This window comes from Somniosus microcephalus, chromosome 12 (assembly GCF_052327205.1).
Source record: "Somniosus microcephalus isolate GS21.2 chromosome 12, FLI_Smic_1.0, whole genome shotgun sequence".
NCBI lineage: Eukaryota > Metazoa > Chordata > Chondrichthyes > Squaliformes > Somniosidae > Somniosus > Somniosus microcephalus.
The window spans coordinates 75,514,358-75,538,306 of NC_140998.1; the positions used below are offsets into that span (position 1 = coordinate 75,514,358).

Genomic DNA, 23,949 nt, shown 5'->3' on the forward strand with positions numbered 1-23,949 from the left:
CCAAGAACATAAGAAATAGGAGCAGGAATAGGCCATCTGGCCCTTTGAGCCTGCTCCGCCATTCACTAAGATCATGGCTGATCTTCTCCCTTATCTCCACTTTCCTGCACTATCCCCATATCCCTTGATTCCCTTAATATTCAAAAATCTATTGATCTCTGTCTTGAATATATTGAACGACTGAGCCTCCACAGCCCTCTGGGGTAGAGAATTCCAAAGATTCACCACCCTCTGAGTGAAGAAATTTCTCCTCACCTCAGTCCTAAATAACCGACCCCTTACTCTGAAACTGTGACCCCTGGTTCTAGACTCCCCAGCCAGGGGAAACATCCTCCCTGCATCTACCCTGTAAGAATTGTGTACGTTTCAATGAGATCACCTCTTATTCTTCTAAACGCTAGAGAATATAGGCCTAGTCTACTCAATCTCTTCTCATTAGGACAATCCCCCCATTCCAGGAACCAGTCTGGTGAACCTTCATTGCACTCCCTCTATGGCAAGTATATCCTTCCTTAGGTAAGGAGACCAAAACTGTACACAATACTCCAGGTGTGGTCTCACCAGGGCCCTATATAACTGCAGTAAGACTCTTTTACTCAAATCCTCTTGTAATAAAGGCCAACATACCATTTGCTTTCCTAATTGCTTGCTGTACCTGCATGTTAACTTTCAGTGATTCTTGTACAAGGACACCCAGGTCCCTCTGAACACCAACATTTCCCAATCTCTCACCATTTAAAATATACTCTGCTTTTCTATTTTTCCGACCAAAGTGGATAACCTCACATTTCTCCACATTATATTCCATTTGCCATGTTCTTGCCCACTCACATAGCCTTTCTATATCCCCTTGAAGCCTCCTTATATCCTCCTCAACTTACATTCCCACCAAGCTTTGTATCATCAGCAAACTTGGATATATTACATTTGGTCCCCTCATCCAAATCATTGATGTAGATTGTGAATAGCTGAGGCCCAAGCACTGATCCTTGCGGTACCCCACTAGTTACAGCCTGCCAACCCAAAAATGAGCCAGTGCTCCATGAACTGAAATCCCTTCCTCCCACACCACTCTTTGAGAGGGATAAAGAAAACAAAGAGGGAGTAAGAGGAGAGTATTTTAAATATTTAAAAAAGTGAAGTGTTCTACAAATATAAAAAAGTAAAAAAAGAAAAAGAAAAACAAAAACCACCAGACGTCTCAATTTCATAGACACACCATGAAATAGATCATGGCTGTATAGAAAAATGCATCTATTTTAGGATTCTCAATTTTTTCCTTTTGAAGATGCTAACTTATTAAATACTAGCTGGGGAGCCCCGCGTTGCGAGGGCAATTTTGGGGCGCGAGGGCAATTTTGGGGCACTTGGTCTCCCTGCCCCTGTGTGTCCTGTCCTGTCCTCTCCCTGTCCTATCCCTCCCTCCCCTCCCCTCCTCTCCCTCCCGCCCCTCGCCCACCCCCACCCCCCTCTGTCCCTCTCTCCGGCCCCTCCCCCTGCCTAGCGCCTGAGGTCCGGAGCGGAGGTCCCCCGCGTATGGCGCGGCTGATGGACGGCCGCTGTGGGCGGGCGGGCGGCGCATGCGCGGTCAGTGGGCAATTTTGGGGCGCTTGGTCTCCCTGCCCCTGTGTGTCCCCCCTCTCCCTGTCATGTCCTCTCCCTGTCCTATCCCTCCCCCCCCCCCTCCCTCCTCTCCCTCCCTCTCTCCGGCCCCTCCCCCTGCCTAGCGCCTGAGGTCCGGAGCCGAGGTCCCCCGCGTATCGCGCGGCTGATGGACGGCCGCTGTGGGCGGGCGGGCGGCACATGCGCGGTTAGTGCGGGCGGCGCGAGCGCCCCGCGATTTCCCGAGGCTCTCCCCCCCCCCGCGATTTCCCGAGGCTCTCCCCCCCCCCCCCCCCCGCGATTTCCCGAGGCTCTCCCCCCCCCCCCTATTAAATTGATATTTAATTCCCTAACACATCATTAAAATATTTACCTTAGTTCCCTAACACACAGAAAGTGTGGGGGAAAAAATTGTGAAAAATCAAGATGGCGGCCACTCACCTCGGTTCAGAAGGATAAGGCCCGCCCACACACGCACCGATTGGTCGACCGGTCAGGTCACCGAAGCGTAGGATTGGTCAATCGTCGAGTCACTCGACACTCAACTGTAGGAAGGAACCCGCCGTCCGATTGGTCGACCTCGACGTCACACGGTCGCTAATGAGATGCTAATGAGCGGAACGCTGAACGTTTTTGGGATACCGCGGGCGGGATTTTTGTCCGGCCGAAACGTAAATACGCCTATAACCGGTCCGGAATCGCAAGCTTTCTTTTGAGGCGACGCGCGCGTCGGTACGCTCTGTAACTTTCAAACGTATAGAGAACGGACAGACAGACATCGGGACAGACAGAAGAGCCACTTTATATATATAGACTAGCTGGGGAGCCCCGCGTTGCGAGGGCAATTTTGGGGCGCGAGGGCAATTTTGGGGCGCTTGGTCTCCCTGCCCGTGTGTCCCCGCTCTCCCTGTCATGTCCTCTCCCTGTCCTATCCCTCCCTCCCTCCCGTCTCCCTCCCTCCCTCCCTCCCCTCGCCCACCCGCTCCCCTCCCCCCCCGCTCCCCTCCTCTCCCTCCCTCCCCTCCCGCTCCCCTCCTCTCCCTCCCTCCCCTCCCGTCTCCCTCCCTCCCCTCGCCCAGCCCCACCCTGTCTGTGTCCCTCCCTCCCCCGCTCCCCTCTGTCCCTCTCTCCAGCCCCTCCCCCTGCCTACCTGAGGTCCGGTGCCGTTGCCAGAGCGGGAATGCTGAGCGGCGGCCGGCGCCGGGAGCGGGCTCTCGCGGGTGGCGCATGCGCGGTCAGTGCGGCCGGCGCATGCGCGGTCAGTGCGGCCGGCGCGAGCGCCCCGCGATTTCCCGAGGCTCTCCCTCCCCCCGCGATTTCCCGAGGCTCTCCCCCCCCCCCCCCCGCGATTTCCCGAGGCTCTCCCCCCCCCCCCCCGCCCGATTTCCCGAGGCTCTTCCCCCCCCCCCCCCGGCGATTTCCCGAAGCTCTCCCCCACCCCCGCGATTTCCCGAGGCTCTACCCACCCCCCGCGATTTCCCGAGGCTCTCCCCCCCCCCGCGATTTCCCCGAGGCTCTCCTCCCCCCCCCCCGCGATTTCCCGAGGCTCTCCCCCCCCCCCGCGATTTCCCGAGGCTCTCTCCCCCCCCCCCCCATTAAATTGTTATTTAATTCCCTAACACATCATTAAAATATTTACCTTAGTTCCCTAACACCGCGTTGCGAGGGCAATTTTGGGGCGTTTGGTCTCCCTGCCCCTGTGTGTCCCCCCCTCTCCCTGTCATGTCCTCTCCCTGTCCTATCCCTCCCTCCCCTCTCTCCCTCCCCTCTCTCCCTCCCTCCCCTCTCTCCCTCCCCTCTCTCCCTCCCCTCCCTCCCTCTCCCCACCCCTCCACTCCCCCGCTCCCCTCTGTCCCTCTCTCCGGCCCCTCCCCCTGCCTAGCGCCTGAGGTCCGGTGCCGTTGCTGAGGTCCCCCGCGTATCGCGCGGCTGATGGACGGCCGCTGCGGGCGGGCGGGTGGCGCATGCGCGGTGAGTGTGGGCGGCGCATGCGCGGTGAGTGCGGGCGGCGCATGCGCGGTCAGTGCGAGCGGCCCGCGGGAGCCGGCAAGGCCGTTAGCGAGCGGGAAACTTCGGGCGGCGCGCCCGCGCTCCGTCCGCGACACCTGAGAGGGGGAAATAGAGAGAGACAGAGAGGGAAGAGAAGGAGAGAGGGGGAAGAGGAGAGAGGGAAGAGGAGAACGAGAGAGAGGGAAGAGGAGAAGGAGAGAGAGAGAGAGAGAAATTTTTTCAGCTTTAGGCCCCGAGTCCCCCCTGCGCGAGGGTGAGGAGGAGGGGGGGGGTTGGTAAACACAATATAAAACTCAAATAAATTGTTAATTAATTGCCTAACACATAATTGAAATGTTTACCTTAGTTCCCTAACACACAGAAAGTGTGGGGGAAAAAATCGTGGAAAATCAAGATGGCGGCCACTCACCTCGGTTCAGAAGGATAAGGCCCGCCCACACACGCACCGATTGGTCGACCGGTCAGGTCACCGAAGCGTAGGATTGGTCAATCGTCGAGTCACTCGACACTCAACTGTAGGAAGACCTCGACGTCACACGGTCGCTAATGAGATGCTAATGAGCGGAACGCTGAACGTTTTCGGGATACCGCGGGCGGGATTTTTGTCCGGCCGAAACGTAAATACGCCGATGACCGGTCCGGAATCGCAAGCTTTCTTTTGAGGCGACGCGCGCGTCGGTACGCTCTGTAACTTCCAAACGTATAGAGACCAGGCGGACGGACAGACAGACAGAGACAGACAGACAGAAGAGCCGCTTTATATATATAGATACAATTTTAACAGTCAGCAACCCTAGGATCTATGGCCCATTTTGCTATTAATTTTTGTTTTAAAAGCTCAGCATCTTACTTTTAAAATATTCAGGATTTGCCTTCTCCCCAATATCCTTCACTTTTGTAAACACTAATGCAAAGTATTTAAGTCTCCCCACCAATCTCTGTTTGTTTTCTAATTCACTATCCTCCCCTCTTGGGGATCCCTCCTCACATTTAACAAATATTTACTGATATTAGAACAGTGACGCCACTTCAAAAGTACTCCATTGGCTGTGAAGCGCTTCAAGATGTCTGATGGTCATGAAAGGCGCTATATAAATGCAAGTCTTTCTTTCTTGATATATTTGTAGAACACTTCACTTTTTTTTTTATATTTAAGATACTCTCCTCTTACTCCCTCTTTCTTTTCTTTATCCCTCTCAACCTTTCCTTATTTTCTCGTATTTTTATTCTCTAATTATTTATCATTTCAATAGGCCCCATATACCCTCTTCAATTTCATTTTTTTCCCAACTCAAGAGTTTCAAGCCACATGTCAGTCCAAGCCTAGACATTGTCCAGGTCCTGCTGTAACATGGCCTTATTGGAGGAGTTGTGCATGGAGCTGAACACTGTGAAGGTCACCACTGGGGCTATCTGATAACTTTCCAACAGGAGAAAGGTCTTTGATAAACTGAAGATAGTTGAGCCAAGGATGCTGCCGTGTCTTGGGGCTGTGATGATTGGCCTCCAACAACCATAATCATCTTCCTAGGTGCCTAGTATGGTCCCAGCCCCTAGAGAATACCACCACCGCCACCCCCCACATTGACCTCAGTTTTGACAAGGCTCTTTGGTGTTGTACTTGATTGAATGATGTATTGCTGGAGGATTCAGCATATGCTCCTACAGCACTCTGCCTGTTCTACTGACTACATATAGTCAGTTCATTGCAACCCAGTACATTTTTAAGTTAAGGTAGCTGCATGAAGGAAATGCTCAACATTAAATGCCCCCCAGTCCTGTAATCAGCCTCAAACCTCCTTCAAGCTTGATAACATTAGGAGTACGGTAATGTTCTCCTTATTCAGAGAAGCTCTGGCAAGAAACTTGAGGACCTGTGTAAGACTCCAATCAGTGCAATTGAAAGTGGCATAGTGCATTTCTGGTTGCATTAGAATCAGCTGAACATTTGTAAAAATGTATGGCTTATTTAAGAACATAAGAAATAGGAGCAGGAGTAGGCCAATTGGCCCCTCGAGCCTGCTCCGCCATTCAATAAGATCATGGCTGATCTGATCCTAACCGCCAATCCACTATGACAGGACTATCTCCTGAATCTAACAGCATTAGACACACGAAAACAGGAGCAGGATCAGGCTACACGGCCCCTGGGCCCGCTCCGCTACCCACAGGGCCATGACCTATCCGAACCTAGACTCATGTCCAAATTCCTGCCCGCTCCCCGTAACCCTTAATTCCCTTTTCTACTAGGAAACTGTCTATTTCTGTTTTAAATTTATGTAATGATGTAGCTTCGACAGCTTTTTGGGGCAGCATATTCCATGGACCTACCACCCTCTGAGTGAAGTAGTTCCTCCTCATCTCAGTTTTGAAAAGAGCAGCCCCTTATTCTAAGACTATGCCCCCTAGTTCTAGTTTCACCCATCATCTGGAACATCCTCCCTGCATCCACCCGATCCAACCCCTTCATAATCTTATATGTTTCAATAAGATCGCCTCTCATTCTTCTGAACTCCAATGAGTAGAGTCCCAATCTACTCAACCTCTCCTCATATGTCCATCCCCTCATCCCCGGGATTAATCGAGTGAACATTCTTTGTACTGACTCGAGAGCCAGTATGTCCTTTCTTAAGTATGGACACCAAAACTGTATGCAGTATTCCAGGTGCGGTCTCACCAATACCTTGTACAACTGAAGCAATACCTCCCTATTTTTATATTCTATCCCCCTAGCAATGAAAGCCAACATTCCATTGGCCTTCTTAATCACTTGCTGCACCTGCATACTAACCTTTTGAGTTTCGTGCACCAGACCCCCAGATCCCTTTGTACTTCAGTACTTTCAAGTTTCTTGCCATTAAGATAATAACTTGCTCTACGATTTTTCCTGCCAAAGTGCATAACCTCACACTTTCCAGTATTGTATTCCATCTGCCAAATCTCTGCCCACTTACTTAGCCTGTCTATGTCCCCTTGCAGGTTTTTTATGTCCTCTCACTCACTACTTTCCCTCCCATCTTAGTATCATCTGCAAACTTTGACGGTTGTTACACTCGGTCCCCTCCTCCAAATCGTTAATATAGATTGTAAAGAGTTGGGGACCCAGCACTGACCCCTGCGGAACACCACTGGTTACTGATTGCCAGTCTGAATATGAACCATTTATCCCAACTCTCTGCCTTCTGTTAGATAGCCAATCCTCTATCCATGCCAGAATATTACCCCCAATCCCGTGATTTTTTATCTTAAGCAATAATCTTTTGTGTGGCACCTTGTCAAATGCCTTTTGGAAGTGGTAAAATGTCCTCCTCCCTCTTCTATAAGCTGTGAGCACTGCAAACAACTTACTCTTCAGGTTACAAACATACTCAGCATTTTTTCCTCCCCCCACATAAATTTACTCCTTTAGTAAAATTCAAGTTCTCCTTCCCAGTACTGTGAAAAATTGGATGACAGGATCAAGACAGAAATTTAAATTCACATACTGCTTCAAAAAAAACACAAGTGTAATTGTGTGATAGATTAATGGGGAACTTCTACATTTAAAGCTACAGCAGACCATTACAAAAAAGTTATTTGAAAGATAGCTTCTGAGGGAGTGCCTTACATCGAACCTGGTTTTAAGTGAGGAACGAATGCCAGCCAGGACATTAGGAGAACTTCTTTCTGTTCAAATAGGGTCATGGGACCTTTAATGTGCACCTGAACTACTGGAATAGGCAGAGGGTATCTCAGTTTAACATCTCATCCAAAGTTTAGCACTTCTGAATGCAACATTCTTTGAATACTGCACTGGAGTGTCAGCGTATATTGAACTCAAAATACTGGGAGTAGGGTTGAACCTTTAACCTTCTGGCTCAGAGGCAAGAATGCTACTGAGCAAAACTGGCATGCAGTCTTATTCAGGAACTACATGGATAAGTTTTTCTAGTTCCCCTAGTTATCTTACAAACCCTTTGACTGATAAACAATTTCCAGAGAGTAACAGAGCAGACGTAACAGAAACTGGTCAATTGCAATAGTACAGAGTTGGATTGATTCACACAGAAAAAGGCTATAGAGGGTGTATTAGACAAATTTGGCTAGCAAGTGCAAGTTTAAGTGTGGAGGCCACTGAATGAGAGACAGAAAAGATTGTGTGTGCATAAAGCAGCTCCTGAGTCACTGATAAACTTTGCGATGTCAAGTGAAACCTTCAAGAAAAACTTCAATTGGCAGGTCTGCATCAAGCAAATCAGTGAAGCAACCACATACAGGTTTTCCCTTTAGTGTCAGTACGCAATTTGGGACAGCCCTGGAACACTTAATCTGAGCTTGTATTATTGGATTTCAGAATTTCGAAAAGGAAGGATACCAAGGCCTAGAAATTGGGTTTTGGCGCAGCGACGGCTTTAGCGCCGGAAGTTAGTGCCGGAGCTAAGTCGCGCTGGGCGGGCCAAAAATTCACTAGTTCTGTGCCCAAACGGCTGCCGGCGCTGCTGAAAGCTGTTTGCACCTGAAAACTGGCGCTATGCGCTGAATTGCGGCGCTGCGGCGCCCGCTGCGGTGCGGCAGGTTCGGGAAGTGCAGGCCTCCTCCTTCCCTTAAGGAGGAGCTGCCTGCACCCGGCCGCGGCCCGCGAAAATCATTGTAAAAATGAGCCCGGCACCTCGGACAAGTGCCGGGCTTGCATCTGTCCCGGGGTGGGGGGGGGGGGGGGGGAAAAGAGAAGTCCGGGGAGGGAGCTGCGGCCAGGCGGCCGGCGGGAAAGCGGCCGGCCGCCGCGGGGCCTTTAATGCGCCGGCGCAAAGTCCAGTAAGGCACCTCTGCCAGAACGTTGCTTGCAGCTGCCACGGGCGAGGCGGCCGCAAGTCAATTTCGGAGTTCGGGCAGGTTACCATGGCAACCGGGACGCTGCGCACACCGATGACGTCATCGGTGCCGGCGCAGCGCTAACGGCCTAACGCCGATTTAGGGACCCACTCAATTTCCAAACTGGCCATAACTCCGGCGCTAGGCCCTCTAGCGCCTCAAAAGCGGCGCTAAGCCTACCGAATTTCTAGGCCCAAATATTTAAAATATGGGTGTTACAAAAGCCATAAATATAACTGGTGTTATATAACTATAGGAACAGTGGCATAATGGTTATGTCACTGGACTAGTAATCCAGAGGCCTGGACTAATGATCCAGAGACATGAGTTCAAATCCCTATGGAATTTAAATTCAGTTTAATAAATCTGGAATAAAAAGCTAGTATCAGTAATGGTGACTATGACCGGATTGCCATAAAAACCCCATCTGGTTCACTAATGTCCTTTAGGGAAGGAAATCTTACCCGATTTGGCTTATACGTGACTCCAGACCCACAGCAATGTGGTTGACTCTTAATTGCCCTCTGAAATGGTCTAGCAAGCCACTCAGTTGTATCAAACTGCTCGGAAAAACCTTCACTGCATGGACTGCAGCGGTTCAAGAATGCGTCCCACCACCTTCTCAAGGGCAATTAGGGATGGGCAATAAATGCTGACCTTGCCAGCGACGCCCACATCCTGAACAAATTAAAAAATGGATAACATAGCTCAGGGCCCTCTTTTGAGGTTTTGGCACAGTACTACTCTCTTATCCCGTCTGTGCTATACTTCAACTGGAAAATGTTGATATTGCCATTGGTTCGCAAAAAGGAAAAAAATGTTCCATTACACACCGATGAGCAAACTAGTTACATAGAAACATAGAAGATAGGAGCAGGAGTAGGCCATTCGGCCCCTCGAGCCTGCTCCGCCATTCAATGAGATCATGGCTGATCATCCAAACTCAGTACCCTGTCCCTGCCTTCTCCCCATAGCCCTTGATCCCTTTAGCCTCAGGAAATATATCCAACTCCTAGTTAAACCACAAAGGGCTAAAAGTCATAGTTGCTCATTTTAATTATTGTATTTAAAAATGACACATAGCGAGTGACGAAATGTTGAAAGCTGAACCGTCAATCTAAGCCAATAACCCTAAAGCTAACTTAATCAGAAGTCTGATTTTCAAAATTTGTGGCCCTGAACTACTTCAAAACAGGAAGAGCCCTCTAATACATGTCCCTAAAGCTACAAAGACGCAGTGCAAATTATTGGAACGATGCTCTGAAACCAATGAAATCAGTATGGCACCAGTCAAAAAAAGGGGCAAAGTTTCCAAAAAAAAGGTACTAACTGCAGTAATATGAATACAAATGAATTTCGTATGAAATCCCCTAGGCCTGCGGTGAAATAACGATTGGCTATGGCTAACACATTTATAATAGAAAACCCTGCAGTTATCTTTCAAACTATATCAGAGGAAGCTAAAAATTAAGTATTTTGGTAAAAGTAATGAGGTGTACTCAATACATTAGCACTTAAACATGTAAAATGATAAAGTAGCAAAATGATAGACAGTAAATTAAATTCTCCATTTTTGGGGGGAAACCTATACCTGCAACCAGTTGAGTGCTCATGAACAGAAAGCTTACCTACTGGAAGTCTGCCTTGCCCCTGTGGTAACCATGGAAAAGGATCAGGACTGTGATCATAATATCTATAGTCATCCCGGAAACGCTCGGCTAAGTGCCGCCGTCTTTGTCCATCTTCATAATATGGTTCAGGATAATAGTAACGGGCAGCAGGCTGGCCAGCATCACCATTCTCAGAGTTAATTTCAGCTAGAAAGGATTGTGAGGAGACACCATATTCTCGAGGGACTTCGGATAGACTACGTGGGACGTAGGAAGGTCCTGAAGGTCTGCTGCTTTCACGTCTAATGATTTCACGTGCTGGCCTTGGGACAGGACCTCGCAGGAAGCTTTGATTTCGGGAAACCACATCAACTGAGGGGTAAACAGAAGTTCCTGTCTCTACTAAAACATCGGTCCGCCTCGGAATGGTTGGCCCATGACGAATAAATGAAGGCATTAAATCTGTAATTGAAGAGACAGGCGAGCATTACGAGCTGGTTTATAGTTTTTATTAAATACAAGAATACAAAATGTTTTCAGTGCAACATTCAACATAACTCAGCTGCTTACATGGAGTTTAAAATGGACTATTACTGTCACGGGCATGTTGAACTCTATCCAGTTATTTCTTCAAAACTGGTTATCAAAATGCTCCATCAAAATTATGCAAGGCAAGACAAAGAATTTGCCTCCAAGTTCATCTCTAGTAATTTCCCCAATTAACAAAACAAACTTAAATTTCCCAGTGACCCATATTTACATCTCTAATACCTGTATCAAATGATAGAAAAAATGTCTTTGACATCCATTGATATGACAACACAAGTAATTTATAGGAAGATATTATCAGCAGCAATACATCCACAAGAGCATTCCCCCATAGTCCACTGGATAACAGCACAGCATGATGTAGTACTAAACTGGGGGTGTCCAAACCACAGCCTGGGCGGTAATCCAGTGCATTAAACTCAAAAGGGTCGTTTTTAGTGCGGCTGCTCCATTGAGGAGTTGTAAATCAAGAACTTTTGTTACCAGTAGCTTGAAACATACAAAATTCATGAAGTGCTAATTGAAACTTCATGTGATCTGTGAGGCTACATGCATCCAAGCTGTACACAAATACAAGGCTGTGCCACTTAACCTTACGCATCAGTAAGCCCAGGTGTGAGATAGCAGACCTTAGTTAGGAGTAGCAGTTGGGATACAATAGACCTCAGCATCCCTAAACTACATAGGACAAAGTTAGCCGGCAATGACTTTTGGAAAGCAAGTGTGAGAGACATCAGGTCGAGAGAGTGGGAATATAGGTTCAGCTAGGACGCTCTCTGCAGTCAAATTAGTCTACCAAAACAAATTTAATTTGTAGATGTAGAATGCAAATTTGGGCAGATACTTGGAAGGTCACCACTGCCTACAAAACTGTACTTGCAGCAAGAAATGGTCCCTTTAAGCAAGGGAGTAAGAAAGTTTACAGAATAAAATCTGCAAGACTGCTTAGATTTCAAGCGACAAAGGATCAACCTCACAAGTTGATAAATTATGACATCTCATTATAAATGTTTGAAAGCGGGGAAATTCTAAAAATACAAAGCTTCCAAATCATTTGACAAAAACATTTAATCTTTATTAAATAGTCTTTGGGTTAAGTTTCCACAATTACTTTACAATTTATGTTAGTTGCTTCAAAGCCAATATATAGATCAACACAAAATTTAAGCACACCATGATAAAACTACTGTCTGATGCACATCTATGTATTATAATAATCCATGGGCAGGCTTACATATAGAAGAGTCAGGAGTCATCAGATCCCACCACAGCCTTAGCCTACAGAAGTTACAAACTTAGACAGAGTCTTAGGATTACATATTTATTTTGTTCTATTTTCATTTGAAGTATATTTAAATGTTAGCATTAAAAAAAAAACTGAATTCTCAAAACTGTTGACATTTTTTATGAAGTGACTATAGTTTTTGCTTCCATGGTGCTTGTGAAGGAGTTGATGCATCAGAGTTTCTTGGTATAACTGTTTGTGCCAGAAGTAATGCGATCAAAGGGTTGAGGCGACTTACCTGGTCCTGGCTTCTGAGGTTGGGCGGGGCAATCAATGAGATAGAGGAAGCTCATTATGGTTAGTGACTGGGTCACGGTACTGGGGGAAGGGCCATTTGTGCTGAGTGAACCTCCAAGAATGGGCCCCAAATGGCTTGGTACATCTCCCAGGCAGAGCCCAAAGCAGATCATTTTTACAATTAGTAGCACAACCTGGATATTGCAATGCCCCCACCCCCCAGTTCTCCAGTAGGTAGGCCCAGCAGAAACTAAGCTGGAATTGCAAAACCGGTCGTGGTTCTTTAAGTCTCCAGGAGCTGCCAAATGCAGGGCCACTGGGTGCAGTACAGGATCTTGAATTTGCCTTTGTGCAGTTTGCCACAGGAGTTAGTGTTGAGGATCTGCCTTCATACCACTTACCATTCTTCAAATCTTAACAGATGGCATAGGTCTCATGTTAAAATGCTCCTGTTTTCTGTTCTGGTTTTAGTCATGGAAAGAAGGGCGGTGCACAGGGTGGAGGCCTTTTACTACGTTAAAGGCGATATAGAAATTCAAGTTGTGTCTTCAGAAAACTGTGGGAAATGGAGGAAGAATTTGGGGGAGAACGGGAAGAACTCGTGCTGAAATCTGCAAGTATTACAAGGTTCTGAAGTTAGCGGCATTGGTCACTGTAGGAAGGTGAAATTTGTGTTCTAACTGGTAGACAGGTATAACCTAGCTCGTGAAGGAGCTACACTGGAGATCTCTTTCATTATGCCAGACTCTGAATCCACCCGAGGCAAGTCTTCCTGGGAGTTCTCTATTGTGCCAAATTGCACAGGAGGTTGATGAACCAAGTCGGATCTTCAAGAAGGAACAGGCTTCCTGTCCCTGCCACACCATTCAGCCCTACGTTTTGAATTTGTGCATTCCCCACACACTGTGCCTGGCCATTAGAGGCAGAGCCTTCAGCCACCTCAGCCCTTTTTTCTAGAAATCACCCCTCTAATCCTCCTGTCTCTCTTCACTCCTTCAAAAGCCGCCTCTCTCTTTCAAAAACCTTAAGACGCACCTTTCAATAAACTTGTAATCACTGCTCCTAAATTTTCTACCATGGCTCAGCATCCATTCCTTTTCATTCTCCCCATTAAAATGTCTTGAGCTGTTTCTCTACATGAAAAGTGCTATATATATTTATATTGTAAGTTGTTGTTGAGGAACGAGTTACACATATTTTGGGTTAGAACTTCTATGCAGAATAGTGAAGTCACAAAAAGCTCCCAAGCCAAATGACTGGCACCACTAATTCTAAACTATCTCTTATATTGTACACCACAAATCAACACAAGACAAACACATAGGGGTTCACTAGACTATGATGAATACAATGAAGAGGCGGCTTGGTAATGAACAGTAGTGACTGTGTGACATGGAAGATACAAACATTATTTGTAAACTGCACATTCATAGATCAAAGTGCAAAGGACTAGTTTCAGAAAAGACAGTAGAGTATTTTGCAAACAGTAATTTAGAAACGAGTCTACTTCAGTTACTGCAGAAATCGAGCTCGAGACTACAAAACATTTTAAAACCCTCAAACCGTAAAAGCCATTCCTTTTGGGTACTTAGGCCTAGAAATTCAGTATAGCCACGTTTGGGGCGCTACAGCCGGGCGGCCGCTAAAGTTTGCGCCCGGCGCAACTTCGCGCCACCTTCGCCGATATTCAGTGGCATCGCCCCAAGAGGTTGCTGCTGTGCTAAAGCAGGCGATGCACGACTATCATTAGGCGCTAAGCCGGTGATCCAGGGCGCTAATACCGAGGAGGGTGCAGCGAGTTGCTCAATGAAGGCAGACACGCTGGCGCCGGTCAGCTCTTAAAGGGGAAGGGTCGACTTGTTTGGCTGCCATGCCCTGCACACTGCAGCCCTGAAGCAAGGCCTGACCATTGCTGGTTCATCAGTTCTACGCCCTCAACCATGGGGAAGCCCGCTATTCTTCCAAAGCCGATTGCACGCTCTTGCTGCTTGTCCAGGGTCATGGGGAAGATGTACTGACGTCTCCTTCTGAAAAGGGCATTGTTCACCTGGCGGGTGCAGCAATGTACCGCGAACTGGGAGATGTTGGCAATGTCCCCAGTAGCGGATTGGAAGGAGCCAGTGGCATCGAAGTTGAGAGCCACCGTCACCTTCACTGCCACTGACAGAGACGTCCTGCTCCTCAGCTGTGGCTGCAGATCTCTGCGAAGCAGGTGGCAGATCTCAGTGACCACCTCCCTTCTGAATCGTATCCTCCGAACACACTGCTCCTCAGACATGTTCAGATATGAGAACTGCTGGCGGTATACCCTGGGTGGGTAAGGCCTCCTGTGCCGACGCCTGTTGGCCAATCTCCGTCTGGCCATGACTGGCACTCTCTCACGGCGTCTCTGATCCCTTTGAATGCAATGCAGAAAGCCAACGTTTCCACCCATTGCAGCCCCCATTATATGTGGCGACTCAAGGCTATGGCACTGAAAGTGAAATCCAAGTGCAAAGCTCTGGCCTGAAGCCACAAGTACCTGTGCAAGCGCTGAGTCAAAGCAGAAAGCTCTCTGCCTTTGTCTCTCTCCAAATATCCGTCTCTCACACAGAGGGATTGGCACAAAATGGCTGCCACTTATACTGCAGGAGGAGTCCCCTTTAAATAGCGCCCCCCGCGCCCCGCAGCGACTGAGAACCGCTCCCCTCTACCAGTCGCTGGGGGCGCCAGGCGCAAAGAAGGGCGGCGCCACTGAATTTCCGGTTCGGGGCGCACAAAGGGCGTTGCACGATGAAATGACGTCAGGATCTGCGCGCGCAGCTGAGCGCGCGCAAAGGCTTTGCGCCGCCGCTAAATCTTTACTGAAGTTGGGGAGAGGCGCAGATCACGCTGCGCCCGGCCGCTAGCCGCCTAGCGCCCCACATCTCCTCCTCCTAAGGCACTAGCGGCTGGCGCAAACAACTGAATTTCTAGGCCTTAGGATCTAAAAGTTTCAGCACACACTAACTAGTAACACTTTGTTCTAAATAGAGTCACAAACCATATGGAGCTTCATAATAAACGGATAACATCAAGCAGCACGGATATAAAAATAAACAGCAGCTGCAAACACAACTTCCAATCTAGAATCAGATCATTTGCTGGTTTGACACAAAAACACGCTCCTGCCCCAATCAGCAACTCACATTCCACATAGAGAATTATTGGAGCTGCAAGTAACTACTTTATAATTAATACAGAAATAATTTCACGTCATCTAAATGGACCCTTTTCTGCACTATATTTACATTGTGTATTGCGAATATTGTATGTACAAACCAGAAATTTGTGAACAAATGGATCCATGAATAGTGAAATCACCATTTGGGGGGGGGGGGGGGGGGGGGGGGTAAGGGTGCCCCAATAAAAGCAAGGATGATAGTTGATGCCATCTTTAGTAAATTTTGTGCTGATGAGGTTTCTTTCCAGCATTTTAACCCTTTAAGTTGATATATAATTAGGCGATAAGTAAGTAGCAAGAGAATTACAAAAAAAATGAATGTTATAAGAACATAAAAACTTAAGAAATAGGAGCAGAAGTAGGCCATACGGCCCCTCGGGCCTGCTCCGCCATTCAATAGGATCATGGCTGATCTGAACCTAGACTCACGTCCACTTCCCTGCCCGCTCCCCGTAACCCCTAATTCCCTTATCTGCTAGGAAAATGTCCATCTCCATTTTAAATTTATTTAATGTTGCAGCTTCCACAGCTCTCTGGGGTGGCAAATTCCATAGATTTACTACCCTCTGAGTGAAGAAGTTTCTCCTCATCTCAGTTTTGAAAGGGCAGCCCCTTATTCTAAGATTATGCCCCCTAGTTCTAATCTCACCCATCAGTGGAAACATCCTCACCGCATCCACCCAATCAAGCCCCCTCACAATCTTATATGTTTCGATAAGATCGCCTCTCATTCTTCTGAACTCCAATGAGTAGAGTCCCAACCTACTCAACCTTTCCTCATACGTCAACCCCCTCATCTCCGGAATCAACCGAGTGAACCTTCTCTGAACCGCCTCGAGAGCAAGTATATATTTTCTTAAATATGGAAACCAAAACTGCACGCAGTATTCCAGGTGTGGCCTCACCAATACCCTGTATAACTGCAGCAAGACTTCCCTGTTTTTATACTCCATCCCCCTTGCAATAAAAGCCAAGATTCCATTGGCCTTCCTGATCACTGGCTGCACCTGCATACTAACTTTTTGTGTTTCATGCACCAGGACCCCCAGATCCCTTTGTACTGTAGCACTTTGCAGTTTCTCTCCATTTAGATAATAACTTGCTCTTTGATTTTTTCTGCCAAAGTGCATAACCTCACACTTTCCAACATTATATTGCATCTGCCAAATCTCTGCCCACTCACTTAGCCTGTCTATGTCCTTTTGCAGGTTTTTTATGCCCTCCTCACTCACTGCTTTCTCTCCCATCTTTGCATCGTCGGCAAACTTGGATATGTTGCACTTGGTCCCTTCCTCCAAATCGTTAATATAGATTGTAAAGAGTTGGGGTCCCAGCACTGACCCCTGCGGAACACCACTAGTTACTGATTGCTAGCCCGAGAACGAACCATTTATCCCAACTCTTTGTTTTCTGTTAGATAGCCAATCTTCCACCCATGCCAGTATATTACCCCCAATCCCGTGATTTTTTATCTTGATCAGTAATCTTTTGTGTGGAACCATGTCAAATGCCTTTTGGAAGTCCAAATACACTACATCCACTGGTTCCCCTTTATCCACCCTGTATGTTACATCCTCAAAGAATTCGAGCAAATTTGTCAAACATGACTTCCCCTTCGTAAAACCATGCTGACTCTGTCCTATTAAATTATGTTTATCCAAATGCTCTGTTACTGTATCCTTAATAATGGACTCCAACATTTTGCCAACCACAGATGTTAGGCTAGCTGGTCTATAGTTTCCAGCTTTTTGTCTACTTCCCTTCTTAAATAAGGGTATTACATTAGCAGTTTTCCAATCTGCTGGGACCTTTCCCGAGTCCAGGGAGTTCTGGAAAATGATCACCAATGCATCCACAATCCCTACCGCCACTTCTCTCAAGACCCTAGGATGTAGGCCATCAGGTCCGGGGGATTTATCCGCCTTAAGTCCCATTATTTTACTGAGTACCATCTCCTTAGTGATTTTAATTGTGTTTAGCTCCTCCCCCCCCCCCAATGCCCCCTGTTTGTCCAGTGTTGGGGTATTTTTAGTGTCCTCTACTGTAAAAGACTGATATAAAATATTTGTTCAGCGTCTTTGCCATCTCCATGTTCCCCACCACTAGTTTCCCAGTCCCATCCTCTAAGGGACCAACGTTCACTTTAGCCACCCTTTTTCTTTTTATATAGCTGTAGAAACTCTTGCTATCTGTTTTTATATTTTTTGCTAGTTTACTTTCATAATCTATCTTCCCTTTCTTAATTAATCTTTTAGTTATTGTTTGCTGGCTTTTAAATGCTTCCCAATCTTCTATCCTCCCACTAGATTTGGCTAATTTATATGCCCTTGTTTTCAGTCGAATACTATCCTTTATTACGTTACTAAGCCACGGATGGCTGTCTTTTCTTTTACTCCCCTTTTTCCTCAGTGGAATATATTTATCTTGAAAGATGTGAAATATCTCCTTGAATGTAGACCACTGCTCTTGTACCGTCTTACACTTTAATCTGTTTTCTCAGTCCACTTTAGTCAATTCTACTCTCATACCTTCATAGTCTCCTTTATTTAAGCTTAGTACGCTGGTTGGAGATCCAACTCTCACCCTCAAACTGAATTTGGAATTCAATCATATTATGGTCACTCATTCCAAGGGGATCCTTCACTAGGACATTTTTTATTAATCCTGTCTCATTACACAGGACCAGATCTAAGATTGCCTGCCCCCTGGTTGGTTCAGTTACATACTGCTCAAGGAACCCGTCCCTAATACACTCTATGAACTCTTCCTCAATGCTGCCATGCCCAATTTGATTAGTCAATATGAAAGTTAAAATCCCCCATGATTATAGCTGTTCCCTTATTACAAGCCCCAACTATTTCCTGATTTATACTCCGACCAGAGGTACAACTGTTAGGAGGCCTATAGACTATGCCCACTAGTGACTTTTTCCCCTTATTATTCCTTATCTCCACCCAAACTGTTTCACTATCCTGATCCTTTGACCCAATATCATTTCTGACTATTGCAGTGATTCCATCCTTGATTAACATAGCAACCCCACCTCCCTTTCCTTCCTAATTGTCAAATACCCTTGTATGTTTAGTTCCCATTCATGATTATCTTGCAGCCATGTTTCCGTAATGGCCACCAGATCATACCCATGTGTAGTTATTTGCACCGTCAACTCGTCAATTTTGTTACGAATGCTGCGTGCATTCAGATAAAGAACTTTCAAATATGTTTTCTGACAATTTATTCCTGCTTTTACCCCTTTTACTACTTTACCTTTATCATTATACATTCTGTCCCTTCCTGACACGCTCTGGTTTTTAATTCCCCCACTGCTACCTTGCTCTATTGCCTTCTCCGCTGTCATTTTTATTTTTCGCTCTCTTAAAACCGCCCCCCCACTAATTAGTTTAAAGCCCTCTCTACAGCCCTAGATACCGATTTAAAAAGGTTAGACAAAAGCTCTTGTTTATACCATCAAAAAAACTAATTATAGAATCAAGTGCAACTTCTGGAACAAACTTAGTATAATCTCAGATTCCGGAGCCATATTTCACAAGAAAAAAGAGAATTCAGAGCTAAAAACAGGCTATCCCTTCCCATAAAGCAACATTGGGTAATAAAAATAGGTTTCATACACAAATTTTGCTGTTAACACAAATGCCCGCATTGCTAAGGAAATCAGCAGTCACTGTACCTTCTTTTATAGATTCATGAACAGTTGTGATAAAATACACAATTATTCTCCAGAAATATTTAAAAAGGTGGGTAAATGGGTACAACATAGCAGATTGACAGTGCACATTCAATGCATCTTCGTCAGTACCGCTACTTCACACACGGCCATGCACCATGTGACTAATTTGCATCATAGTCGAAGTTGACGATACCACAATAAAGAACACAACCAACAGAGCAGAGCTTGAAGCCTCATCACAAGAATACACATCAAGTTCAAGAAAGCCTATTTTAATCATCTTTCCACGCTTAAGCTAATTATAAATCATTACCAAACATTCATGCAAGATTTTATTATTTTCAAAACACAGAGACTGAAGTGTGTTGAGGACTAGGGGTGGGTGGGGATAGGAAGGTTTGGCTTAGTATGCAAGAGGAAGGGAGAAGCAGCAGAGGTAGCTGAACGGATGGTCTCAATCTTAGTAACAAAAATAGTCCATGAGCTCCGCATACTTGCTGGAGGCAAGAGTGGAGGGGGGGGTTAAGGAGACAGTTGGTAGTGGAGGAAAATAAGCTAGGAGTTATCTTTGCTCTCCAGGATGATCCTGGAGTAGTGGGCAGGATGGGAGAGAGTAAAGGGTTTGGTGGAGACAAGGGCATCAAAGGTGAATGTGAGGGAGTGGTTGTGCAGAGCAACAGCCTAAGTATTGTGTCAAAAGGTAGATAAAATGCTACATAAAATGAATGAATGCAATTTCTTTGTTTCCTCCTTTAAAAAGTCCAAGAGACATTAGGAGCCAATCTGCTTAGTTTCCAATAATGCAGCCACTTCACTTGACAGATGCTCTATTTAATAGCCAAATGCTCAGTAATACTTTCAAAATATACATACAAAGTTTGGAAATCTAAAGATACCTGCTTCCAACAAAAGAATATACAAGTATAGGATGTTAGTAATATTACTAATAAACCTACTTCTACATTTCCATTGGGCAGACATTGCTCACAAATACAAGAACCAAGCCATTGCTCAAATCAAAGGCTTCCACTAAATTGCTGGAACGACACGTTTCAACAGACTATAATGGTTCCTAGTATTTTTATAATTAACATTCTGGTACATTTGATGTATTGCCCTTTTCCCAAGTCTACTCCTCTTCTAGGCACCGAATCTTGTTCAGGTACAATTCTACAGGCAAAGGCAGCCCTACAAACCTTCATAGGGAAAATCAGTCACTGAGCACAAGTTGGAAGAATTAGGCACCCTGAACATTTCCTTTCCCCCCGCCCCCATTAGACAGCCCTTGCTTTTCCAGTTCTCACAAAAGGGCCGTTTCTTGATTCACCTTCCTTCTTTCATCCCAGATTCCCAACCAACCCGCTGAGTATTTGCAGCGTCTTCTATTTCAAAGACCGGACAAGATGATGGTAAAGCAGCCCAAGACCAAATCTTGCGTGACTTTTCTGTTGGCCAGGCAGGTCCAACACACGTGGAATTCTGTCACCAGGGAGGTTTCATTTTAATCTAACCCACCTGGCGGGAACGCGATCTCCTTTGAGGGCAAGAAGGGAAGTTTCTCTTTTTTTTCCCTAAACTAAGGTCTTTTCTCCAATTTGTTTTTGCTTCTTCCAAATGATTGCATGATCTGGGTAGGGTGGTGGAGGAAGTTGATAGAGCAAGAGATCATCTGGTCCATCCAGCCACAGTATGCACCCTTTTTGTTTTAAGATTGTGTGTGTGTGTGGGGGGGGGGGGGGGGGGGGCGCGCTGAATCAGTCTTGAGCAATAGCCAATTGGTATTCAGTTTTACAAAGCCACCCTTCTTTACCCAGAGTGGTGAGAATGGTGAAGAGAAGACTGAAGGGTGACCTTGTAGAGGTCTTTAAAATTATGAAGGGGGTTTGATAGGGTAGACATAGAGAAGGTGTTTCCACTTGTGGGGAAGACCAAAACCAGGGCCCATAAATACAAGATAGTCACTAATAAATCCAATAGGAAATTCAAGAGAAACTTCTTTACCCAGAGAGTGGTTAGAACATGGAACTCGCTACCACCTGGAGTGGTTGCAGTGAATAGCATAGATGGATTTAAGGGGAAGCTAGATAAGTACATGAGAGAGAAAGGAATAGAATTATATGCTAATAGGGCAAGATGAAGTAAGGTGGGAGGAGGCTTGTGTGGCACATAAACACCAGCACAGACCAGTTGGGCAAAATGGCCTGTTTCTGTGCTGTAAATTCTATGAACTGCATCTGTGCTGTCAAGTTGTTTTCCCAACATCCACTGGGAAGACTGAGTTATCACTCCATTCCCCTCCCTAGCTACTTGCTCAATTTGAACAAGACCATTCACAATTTTGGCATCTTTTTTGACCTCGATAGTAATACAGCATAAAGTACACATACAGATTTTCTCCTCCGTCGCCAGGGTGCTGATTTCAAACATAGCCTCTCAAGTCTCAACTGCTTGGGATCAGCTAATTCAGCAGAAAGGAAACAAAACCTAACTTCACTATTCTTCTACCTTCCTACTCTCCTGCTGCCATTCCAGGCTTGACTCCCTGCTGGATAAGCCCACAGTTTCGCTGTGTTTTGCTCGGCATTCGCCGAAGGCCCAGAGGCACTAATACCTGCCTCCTTATGAGCAGCAACCCCAACTGTCTCATCGTCCTCTCTCGCCAACCTTTCCACCCAGCACACCCGCTGGGAACTAATCTTGTCAACCTGCTTTCCGTCCTGCTCACTCCTCACACCACCGTCCCAGCAGACTCTCCCTGTGGCCTCTATTCTCATGCCCTCTGAGCTCAGCTTGTCTGTGAAATCTACCTTCTGCTCTCAAACCTATTCCCATTAAATTGCTTACCAATCAACTTCCCTTACTCTCCCCCTCCCATGCTAGTTGATATTGTAAACAGTTCCCTCCTCAGTCTCCTCATTTTCAAATCTGCCATCATCCATCCACTCCTCAAAAAACCCACCCTTGACCTTTCTGTCCTTGCAAACTGCCACCCCACCTCCAGCCTCCTTTTCTTCTCCAAAGTCCCTGTAATGTGTTGTTGCCTCCCAAATCTATGCCTACCTTTCCCACAACTTCATGTTTGAACCTCTCCAAATCAGGATTCTGCCACTGCCACAGCACTGAAACAGCCCTAATCAGTCACGAATAACATCCTCCGTGACCGTGATGCACTATCCCTCCTCATCCTTCACAAGGCCCTCTGCAGCCTTGGACACGGTTGACCATACTACCCTGCCCCAATGCCTCTCCTCCACTGTCCAGCTGAGTGGGACTACCCTCACCTGGTCCCACTCTTACCTATCTAGTCGCAACCAGAGAATCTCCTGTAATGGCTTCTCTTCACATCCCCGCACCGTTACTTCCTGAATCTCCCCTCACCACACCGGATCTATCCGCAGCACCATCCTATTTCTCATCTACATGATATGTATGTATGCTGCTCCTTGCCAACCTCATCCAGTCAGCCTCCACACACATGCTGAAGGCAGCCAGCTCTACTTCACCCCACCACTCTTGACCACTTCACAGCCTCTGCACTGTCAGACTGCTCATCTGACATCCAGCCACAAACTCCATTCCCTCGCCACCGATTCCATTCCCCTCCCTGGCCACTTCTCAGGATGAATCAAGACTGTGCGCAACCTTGGCATCCTTTCGACCCCGAGCTGAGCTTCCGAGCCCACATGCTGTCCATCACACAGACCGCTTACTTCCATCACCGTAACATAGCCCATCTCTATCCCTACCTCAACTTATCCGCTGCTGAAATCCTCACCCACTCTTTTGTTGCTTCCAGACACGACTGAAGACACCGGACACAACCAACATAGTTAAAGGTTTAGGAACCAACTACCGTCTGCTGAAAATAACCTGACATGTTGCTGCAAGCCTGCAACTATTAAAGATTAAAATGTAATTTAGTAAAGTATTGCACCCTGAAAGAATTCGTTTTCAATAAAGTACACCAAATGCACAAGGTCAGTAAACCTATTCTCTCTTTTCCCTACAAACAAGAACTAATGGCAATTAATTCAAAAACATACAAACAAACTGGGTTTGTAAAACAGATGTTGGACTTCAACTACAACATTAAAAGCCATCACAAGCCCCGCCCGCCAATCCATGTCCACACACCTCTCCTCACTTACTGCCGCCCGCAACTCGCAAGGCTCGTTTACAACTTTCCCCCAAAACATCAAACGCCGATACATTTGTAAAGAATTAAACGTGAAGTTGAAACGCAACAAAATGTTAGTCACTGGACGCCCGCCAAGGGGGCTGCCCCTGATGAGGGAACTTCAAACCCAGCCAGCCAGCCAGCGCCTGGGGGCTGCTGAAGGCAGCGGCGGCCCCCAGCGGCTGCACCCCCCGCACCCCGGCCTTGCCCGGCCCCGCACTCACTCCTCAGGAGCGGAGACGTCTCCTTCTTGACGTACTTCCCCTGCACCTCGGGCGGTTTGGACGCTTCGTTTTTACTTTTCTTCCTCGATAACATCGCTTTAAAGAGGCGTTCCGCTCCGCCCCCACTAACATGGCGGCGCCCGCATCCTGCCGATCAGCCCCAGATTGAGTGGCGGGTCAGGTCAGGTCCGGTCCGGTCCAGCTCGGCTCGGCCGATCCACACGCCAACGGAACGCTCCCTCCCGCGGAATGCTGGGAACGGGGGGCCGCCAGCGGACATGCGCGCTGCTCGCCAATGTTTACACGTTGCAGCCAATCAGCGGCGCGCCCTCCACTCGCCGCCGTCAGCGGAGCACGCACGCGCAATCCAGCCCAGACCAGCGCAGCGCTCTGATTGACACACCGCTCCGAGCAATGCACCGCTGAAATTATCACATTGCTTTCGGTGGCAGCTTGCTGTGCGCAATTTGGCTACCGCCTTTCGTACATTGCAACAGTGACTACACTTCAAACA

The 23,949-nt window shown here is 47.0% G+C and overlaps 1 protein-coding gene across 3 annotated transcripts in view; it reads right to left on the minus strand.

The window, feature by feature from the left end:
* sav1 (salvador family WW domain containing protein 1) overlaps window positions 1–23,739 on the minus strand; it is a 38,501-nt gene extending 14,762 nt beyond the window's left edge. The window contains exons 1-2 of one of the 3 annotated variants that reach the window (XR_015080236.1): window positions 23,471–23,739; window positions 10,092–10,535 (exon numbers count right to left, since the gene is read on the minus strand). Coding sequence is in view for 2 of the 3 variants with exons in the window: in XM_086003156.1 (XP_085859282.1) it covers window positions 10,092–10,535; window positions 23,471–23,567 (541 nt within the window). In the remaining variant the exon portion in view is untranslated. Of the gene's footprint in view, window positions 1–10,091; window positions 10,536–23,435 lie in introns of all 3 variants that reach the window. The other 2 variants (XM_086003156.1, XM_086003157.1) reach the window with 2 other exon arrangements.
* Between the last annotated feature and the right edge of the window lie 210 nt (window positions 23,740–23,949).